This window comes from Synchiropus splendidus, chromosome 1 (genome assembly GCF_027744825.2).
Source record: "Synchiropus splendidus isolate RoL2022-P1 chromosome 1, RoL_Sspl_1.0, whole genome shotgun sequence".
Lineage (NCBI taxonomy): Eukaryota > Metazoa > Chordata > Actinopteri > Syngnathiformes > Callionymidae > Synchiropus > Synchiropus splendidus.
In genome coordinates this window covers 54,305,790-54,314,779 of record NC_071334.1, presented here as the reverse complement: position 1 = coordinate 54,314,779, position 8,990 = coordinate 54,305,790, and the positions used below count along the sequence as shown (strand labels likewise).

Here is an 8,990-nt window from a genome sequence, read left to right as displayed (position 1 = left end):
TCTCTATCAGTATTTCACATCTATCTGTGGTTGTAATGTATGTTCACTGTTGACAGGCAAGGCAACTGCTAATGCAGCGGAATTTAGTCGGCTAAGTTGGAACCTTCTGCTGGAAGGCATGTGGCCGATACTCTCGTTTCATTGTTCGATGTCTTGAAGACAGACAGCTAATATAGCGATGTGAACCACAGAGGGATGGTCAGCATGTTCGCCACTCCGTACGTGATGATTCGCACCTCCTCGTCCTCTTTGTTTTGGGCCATAAAGAGTTGGAGCCACATTCTTCAGTGAATCCACGAAGGTGCTCCAGGACGCCTTTTGAATTCCTGATGAACACATCCTGTCCCCCTTCTGAAGCTGTTTTCCACTTCCTCATCCCCGCCGTGTGGAGTCATGATCACGGCTTCCTCGGAGGGTTGTCCGGATACCTGTGTGAATGCGTGTGTGTCTGAGACAGGGAGGTGTGAGGTGAAGGAAGAGCAGCTGGTCATCGAACAACAGAAGCGAAGCAGGGCTGAGGCAGCATGTCCTGCTTCCTGTTGCGTCTACGACCCCTGCACCTTGACCGCCATTTCCGAACAGAAGCGTGCTTCTTTTGTTCAGCTCGGACACAAGAATGTGTTTTTGGAGACACGCTGGAAATATTTTGATTCATGTTCAATTCCACTGGAAGAAACATCACGATTCACAAAGGTTTTTCTGTCGCCTTTTAGAAAAAATATTGATCGACTCGAGGCCCGTGAGCACGCAACATTATTTTCCACAACCCCAACAGCGCTTATGCTAGCGATCTAAATACGTACAAAAATAATTTAGTTGACGTAAAAACTAGTGTTGAGACTTAGTTAATTACGATTAATTAATTTCAACATTATTACGATTAATTAATTACAACAAAAAAATAATTTAATTGAACATTTTGCTCTCCAGACAACAGGGAACCTTAGTAAGTGCAGGAGTTCCTGGTCCACTGATCACACTGATGCACAAGACACGTCGCAGCTAGGATGAGAACAACAACAACAAACATGGAGGAATCCCTGAACAAAGCAAACAAAAGCATCTGTTTGCTTTTGTTCAGGGATGTTTTTCACTACACAATGGCCAGGGTTTCCACTACTCTGAATGTACTTGAAATTCTTACGAAATTGAAATTCTTATACAAATATTTTCAAGACATTAAAAGAGCTAAAGTTTAAATAAGAGCCACCGTCGTGATTTATTGTGATATATGATTAACAATATTGCGTTGTTTAAATGTTAAAATGTATGGCTCCATCATTTGATTCAGTAATACACCAAACCTATTCAAATTGAAAAATGTGGCCTCTTGTGGCAAATATTCTTATACCATTAAACTGCGATTAATTGAGATTAATTCTCTATCTAAATTCTCTAATTAAATTATTTCTCTAAAAAATTATTGTTTTTAATAAAATCCCACCCCGAGTAAAAACGTGTTGCTTTCGTTCTTATTAACAATCTATGTTCTTAAAACAATGCTGCTAGTGGACTGCTCAACATCATAATATCCACATTAACTTTGGTTTCTTGACGTTCCCTGGACAGCTGGGGACACGTCTATCACATTAACTAGGTCTGTCCTGGGGCCTCCTCCCAGCTGGAAACACTCACTGGTGGGGCGTCCAGGTCTCATACAGAGTCACTCCTACAGTAGATGATCAAACTTCTCATTCCATCCCAGACATCTTTCAGTCACCAATCAAAGTTTGCTGAGAGGACGAAGAGATAGACAGGGCTTTACTTTTTGGCTCAACCCTTCCTTCACTATGACAGAAGAAAAAATTGGACAGGACATTCCATCCTTTTCCAACTCAGATTAAAAGCCGCTGATCCTCAATCTGAGCTCCTTACAATGAGCAACAAACAAAAGAGAAAACAACACCACGTCATCTGCAAAATGTTGAGCCGGGTACCAGAGGTGAGGATGGCTGTGTCGAGTCATTCTGCCCACACAACACAAAAAATGTATCTCTCTTATATCTCAGTCAGACACTGGAAAATGCAAGTAAATATAAATGTTGTGTTTGTTTTATTCTGACAGTATATATTAAAATGACATTTGAGAGAAAATAAAAAATGCTAATAACCAAATACGTTTAAAGTACAGCTCATTTCCCTCTGACACGATTTATGTGCAAGTAGATGTGTGGCTTTGTGTGACTCGAGTCTGAGGGAAAAATGTGCTTACATAGGCACAAAAACAACAAGTTTTAGCTGCAGCTCATGGTGGAAGATTTGAGTATCGGTTCCACCAAATAAGGAGATTGACATGAGAAGAAAAAAGAGGATACAGTATCAGACAAGAGCAAAGTCAAGAGGAGATAGAGTGAAGGTATAAACTGTGATTGAAAGTATAAAAATACTTCAGTGACAGAAGGACAGTAAAGAAACTGTCAGAAAATCCAATAATGAGCCACAAAAATCAAGATCATTACTGAAGACCTCTTGCTTAAATGCATGGTGTTAAGGTGGAACAGTGAGTTTGAAATGTTGAAATGTAAATATTAGGATGATTTTTTTCTGCACCAATGAAAAGTGAGACGGAATAATGCAATCCAGGACAGCAAAAAGTTTTGCAGGTAGATGGGAAATGGTAGAAGAAGCTTCTGGGAAAAGAGATAATCCGAGGCAAAAAGCCAAAATTACGAGACATGCTGAAATAGTGAAGCTAAAATTTGGATTCTGTCATAGTTTTGGCTTTTTATCCCCAGGTGTGAACAGGAAGCGTGAGAAAAGGAAGAAAGACAGGAGCAGACAGAAGATGATCCATGTCTGTTTTACTTCATCGAATCAATAGCCTGAGACACCTGGTTGAAGACCTCGTCCACCGGAAGCTCTGAGTTGATCTGGAAAGAAGCAGCACGAGTCACAAACGTCGGGCTGGATTTGGGTCTCCGCTGGACTCACCTTCCTGACGATGCCTCGGTTCTCGTAGAAGGCGATGACGGGCTCTGTGGCTTTGTAGTACAAGTCAAGGCGCTTCTTGATGGTCTCCTCGTTGTCATCGGAGCGGCCGCTGGTCTCGCCGCGCTTCAGGAGCCTCTGCACCATGGTCTCGGCTTTGGCGTCGATGTACAGCAGGAGGAAGGGTTTGCCGATCTGAACACATTTCAACACGTCAAGGAGCAACCAAGGATGCAGGCCGCATAAGTCGCAGAATCGGCTACCTTCTTCTCAAACTCCTCGCCCTGCACCACCTCCCGGGGGTAACCGTCGATGAGGTAGCCCTTGGAGACGTCGGCCTTGGCGATCATGGCGTCCTTGATCATGTCCAAGACCGTATCCTGAATGCACATATGGTCATGTTAAAGCATATACTTAAACACCATCTCCACGGTCCAAAGATGGAGGTGCAGTCACCAGGGGCACCAGCTCGCCCTTCTGCATGATGGCCTGCAGCTGCTTGCCCCGCTCGCTGCCGGACGACACCTCAGCACGGAGCAGGTCACCGGAGGACAGGTGGGTGTAGCCATACTTGGCTACAACCTTCTCGCACTGGGTGCCCTTCCCAGAGCCGGGGCCACCTGAGGAGCACCCAAGACGGCCATTAACACAGTCATCCTCGAGAGCAGATTATCTTGAAGTGACTGACTCACCCACGACAAAGATGATCTTAGCATCCTTGATTTTGTCTGAAACATGAGAACAAGGGTTTCAGATGGGATGTTTTAGAACAGCAGCCAGCAAAACCATCCCACAGCAGCCGTTTCATGGATTTGAATTGGGCCGTTCACCTGAACGGTAACAGCTAAAATACCCGGAAATCGTCATGGATTAGAAGCATTGGATGCTCCTCGGTACTATAATCGTATATCTACAGTCTCCATTCATAAACTCTGGGAAACCATCTGGAGAACATGCGTATTCAACATTCATTTAGGATTATCAATGCTGATCTTCATTTTGAGCACTTCATTCATTCTTTCATTCAAGTTGTCAAAATATGAACTTTTCTTAATTGTTCCAATATGAATGAGTGAAGCATGCTATTTTTTTCAACTGAAAGTGAGAAAGTGTAATAAATAAAATTATATTGAAATAAGTCCTTGAATGATCTGTTTAAATGGGAGTAAGCAGTTGCATAGTTCATGTGAGCTTCACAAACATTTAATTTTGGAGTTGGGGTTTGTTAAATAAGCGTATGAATAATATTCACAAGGGGGCAGATTTGTTTTGTCCTAATATGGCATTTTGTGATCTCAGAAACATCCGCCAGGGGGCAGTAGCTGTACGGACGATGAGTTAGTCATTACGAAGTGAAATAGTGTTGTAAAAATCGTTACCTGCCATTGTGTCAGATTACTTTTGTCCACCTAAAAAAACAATCAGAAATCAACTGTTAAACATCTCAGAGGAAGAAGTCCACCGGCTACTTAAAGACTTTCCAACTACCAGCCTTTGTGACACAATAAACCTCTGATCTGCGCAATAAATATCAGTGCAACACCGACGATCAACATGTTCACCCACACCCAACATTCGTCCAGGACAAGACGTGGCTGACAAACGTGTTAAAATAATCCAATTTCAAATAGTGAACACGAGTGACAAGCTAAAAACAATGATTTTTAAATGAACAGAACGAGCTTCTACTCACAGAGAATGAGCTGAACCGTAGTTATACCACGGAATTGAAAGGCAAGCGGCTCTGAAAACTGGTTTGAAACGGAATCACCTTGGAAACTTGCTGTGAAACATTCCAAACAAACGGTCCGACTGTGCGTCATCGGTGTCCACATCGGCTTGTACTCAGAAGGTGATAAAGGAAGACAACAAAAGCTGCCCGCAGTCTCCAAAAAGGAGCAAAGTTCACGATTTCCCCCCCACAAAGTATTGGAATTGCATTTCACACTCATTGGCGACAAGGTTTAATTAAAATAAAATAACGTGAGAGAAAAAAATAAAGGCAATTGTGCTTTTTTATCACTCATTTTAAACCTTGATTCCATTGAATCGCTTTTTATATTGCCACTCCTTACATGTGTCTATTATAATAAAAGAATAACAGGGTTTTGAAGTATAAATAAAGCAGAATGTATTCAATATTTATTGTCTGTTGCACCGTTATCCCAATGACAGATATACAATTAATAACAAATACAGTGGTTGTGAAATACGAATGGATTCACGCAGTGAAACATTAAATTCAAAAGCAAACTGCTATAAGAAATAATGCAGACCCATGTTAGTGTAAATGTACTGAGCTTAAATGGAAGCAGCAGTTTTACATGTAATGTGGAGGTTCGCCCACTAGATGATGCTAATAGGCCATATATTTGTGCCCCCTAGTGGCGGTATGGCGCCACAATATTAGATTTTTAAACGATTTACACTGTTTTAATTCAAGATACAAGCCTGCCCCTGGTCTGTGGTGCCTCTCATGTGACTGTCTGAAGTATGTCTCAAACCCACGTGTACGTTTAACCAAGCAGAACTCAGGTGAAACACCACGAGGAGGTCTCCATTTCATAGAATTATCCATGATTCAACCAAGCATCTTGTCTGCTGATTGTCACCTTCCCGTGACAATCGTTTGATGATGCATTTCAATCCCATAATGCACTGCAACAGCTCCCAGGTCAAGAATCACATTTGGATTGTTGATTTCACTTTCAGATGGTTGCTTGGTCATTGGCAAGGATGCCTCCCGGTGAGGTTCCTAATGCATTTCCAGATGGGAGGAGGACCTGGGGCAGAGCCAGGAAGCCTGTCTCCCAGTTAGTTAGGAGGAGAGTTGAGACTGGGCCTCTTTGCTCCAAGTGCTGCCCCTGCTACCCGATCTCAGAGAAGCCATGGAAGATGGATGGATTATTTCTGAAAAGGTTTTTCTTTCTTTTCGAATCTGACAGTTGCCATAGTAACTAAGTGCGACTTGTTGTCTGCGAACCGTAACTCTCCAAAGCCCCACATCATTTTGAAGCAGGGCATCTTTCTATGCTACTCTGAGGCCACCTCTTCCCAGGGTCAGTGGAAGTTTAAGCCACAGAACCTCTCCTGAAGGTGTCTTCTGTCACCCCCCGTGTCACAGTTTACCGTCTGCTAATTCTCATGATAGACATCACTCCATTGATGCAAAACTAGCCAGCAACACACACAGGTCAGCTCTTGTTCATCATTCAAACCCTGAACTACAACAGACTAATCCCACACTTCCTAGTCAGTGGTCTCCTAATGCCATTCACTTGTTCTCTGCTTCTCTGCGACTCGTCAGCCTCGCGGCGCTGCGTCTCGGATGTCCAGCTCCAGGTCTGCGCCCGTTAACCTCAGGGTCTGTGTAAATGTCACAGGGCGGCTGGAATCTGAGTCGGCTCCGAGATGGTTTACCAACCTCATTCTGACCAATTATGGAGCCTCTCGCCTCCATGGCATGTTGTCGACCTCGTACTCTACAAAGCTGGAGGGAACTCAGATCAACTGTGGGGTTTCTCTGGTCAGACTGTCCAGTACTTGCACCAGATTCCAGACAGATTGTGTCTTTATTCATTGTCAGAAAATGTTCTGGAGTCAAACTCATTGTAACACGCATGAATAAATGATTACTGCGGTGATGGAAAGCATTATGATGAGGAGGGAGAATCCGGTTTCAACAGCGTCAGTGCGTCAAAGTGTTGTCCATGTGTTGTGAAAACGCAAATCAAACACCTGAAATGTAGCTGACACAATGTCTACCTGACCTTCAACAAAAATCTACCAACAATACTCAAGAAATAAGTCGTGTTCTCATTCCCAGTAAATGTAGGCTGTCAATTGAAATGTATGTCATGACAACGATAATCATAATAATGGAAGACAAAATACAGAGTAAAATTAAATTAATGTTGATATTGTTGATTATTATTTGCATGGAATCAAAGCAGTATATCACAATCGGCATTAAAGATAGATGAGATATGATTTTTCTCTATTTTATTACTTTAAGTGGAGATCCTACTCCTTTGTAATGATTATAATTATATTATAATAACAGCATAATATAAGTTGTTATTATAATTATAATAGTGTAATTATTGCATTAATTTAACTGGGCATACAACTGTTTTGTAATGACTTTCCAAATAAATTATTAAATAATTAATGTATAACTACAGAATCTACTATCAAAAGCATGCATTTTTTTATTTAATTGTTTTCTCATTGCTACAAGTACTACATGAACTATCAAAGTATAAAACTATAAGTACCTAAAAAATTTTAAAAAATTATGTGATGAAAAAGTTGTATAAACTCCCTAGTTTGAGGTTGTTCTGAGGAGTGTGTTGCAGTATTTTGAGTCCATATTTTGTAACCGCATGCTAGCACGCTGACCACTCCCCCTCCTCTTGTTGCACTTCCATCATGCAGCCAGCTATTAAAAGCCTCAGCAGCTGTCGCGAGATAATATGTCAACTCGAATAACCACACGCACGGGTCCGAGGCGTCCGCTCGCTCTGCTGTTCGCGCACAAACTTTACAGTTCTTGGAGATCTCGGAATTGAGAACCGTCTCTTTAAGAGAAAACAGGGGACCCGGCTGACGTCAGTGCAGTGGGACATGTTCCATGTTGTTTGTGGGAGAAATGGAGGCAGACAAGTTGGAGCATGCACATCGACTGTGGGCGGAGAGGAATCCATGGCAGTGGGGCTTTTAAGCAGCAGATCCTTAGTGTCAGTGGACGGTCGGATGCTAATGGACTCACACTAGCAAACACACAGCAGGCACTTAGCATCCCTCAAAGGTCACATGATCTCCCATCAGTATGACCAGTGTTGGAGCTGTCCCTACAAAAGCCCACACCCTCCGACAACTCTCCAGTCATCTCCTCACTCTCACCCCTCATCCTCGCTACTAACCTGCTTCCAGTGCAAAGGGGGCTTCGTCCCTGGATCCCCGTCTGTGTGTGTGTGTCTGCACAGTTCCTTCTGTACGGCAGCCCTCCCTCCCCCCGACTGCGCCTTTTTATAGCTCAGCTGATCTGCTCAGACCGCACTGCATTGTGGGTAGTGAGGGAGAAGATGGACATGGGTGGAATCAGAGGGAGGGAGGTGTGAGCTTCAGCAGAAGAATGTCTTCTCAATGAATCCACATACTTCTATTGCTGCTGCTGCAACATGGATCATTGGGGAGTTGGTGCAGCACTTCATTTTCAGAAGAGAAATGTTCTTAAGTTGCTCAAACATTTCAGCAGCAGCAGGATAACATATCTGCTCGCCACTCGAACTTCCACATTCCTGCTCGATCAGCAATTACGCAACCAGACCAGTTAGTCGAGGCCTTTGTGCCGCTCAAGATAATGGGTGAGGAAATGAGTCAATTCTTCCGCTGCCTTCCAGAGCAGCTCTGCGAGCTCTCCGTCTCCTCTCAGCAGGTGGTGCCTGGAAAATCCCCAAAAGACAGACATCTCGCCAAACACACGTGGATGGAGATGCTCTTCATCTCTTCAGGTCCAAAAAAAGAAAGAACCATAAAACAAAACTTGGTGTCCAACTGAGCGTAGAGACGTGGATCACATTGTTTTGTGACTGTGGAAGGGTGAATATTTATCAGGATACTGTTTGGTTTAAGTTCAGAGGAGCCGAACCTCATCCTTGCTAGAGTTTTCTTCCACTGACTCCATCTTTCCTGTGAGTATGCTGAGGTGTTCCGAGGTCCAATGAGAAAGCAATCTCTCCAATATGTCCTGGGTCTGACCCTCTCCTCACAGTTGTCCGTTTCACTCGTTGACAAAGCCACCTCAACTTGCTTCAATACGGAGAAGTTCTAGTTCCTCTCTGAGTCTCTCCGAGAACATTCTCTCTGAGAGTCCAAGTCCAGAGACTTTGATCGCCTGTATCCTTCACTCAGAGAGTAGGAACGAAGACTGAGGACGGTTGCCTTTTGGCTTACAACAGATACATGACTGAAGACGCTGGTGAAGACCCTTGATCTCCTCCAGCCTTTCTCCAAGTGAGAGGTTAGGACTTTGAGGAGATGATCCTCATCCCAGTTGC

General features: G+C 43.3%; 1 protein-coding gene across 2 annotated transcripts; it reads right to left on the bottom strand.

Annotated features, from left to right (window-relative positions):
- Window positions 1-2,030: 2,030 nt before the first annotated feature.
- ak1 (adenylate kinase 1) lies at window positions 2,031-7,954 on the bottom strand. 2 transcript variants are annotated; one of them, XM_053874516.1, is made up of 7 exons: window positions 7,854-7,954; window positions 4,308-4,337; window positions 3,621-3,656; window positions 3,385-3,548; window positions 3,192-3,308; window positions 2,932-3,123; window positions 2,031-2,870 (listed from the first exon to the last, which is right to left on the bottom strand). In XM_053874516.1, the coding sequence occupies exons 2-7, from the start codon at window positions 4,312-4,314 to the stop codon at window positions 2,802-2,804; spliced, it is 585 nt and encodes a 194-aa protein (XP_053730491.1). In that variant the 5' UTR covers window positions 4,315-4,337; window positions 7,854-7,954; the 3' UTR covers window positions 2,031-2,801. The 2 variants fall into 2 exon arrangements, with proteins under 2 accessions (XP_053730491.1, XP_053730498.1); XM_053874523.1 differs by lacking the exon at window positions 7,854-7,954 and adding an exon at window positions 4,622-5,007.
- Between the last annotated feature and the right edge of the window lie 1,036 nt (window positions 7,955-8,990).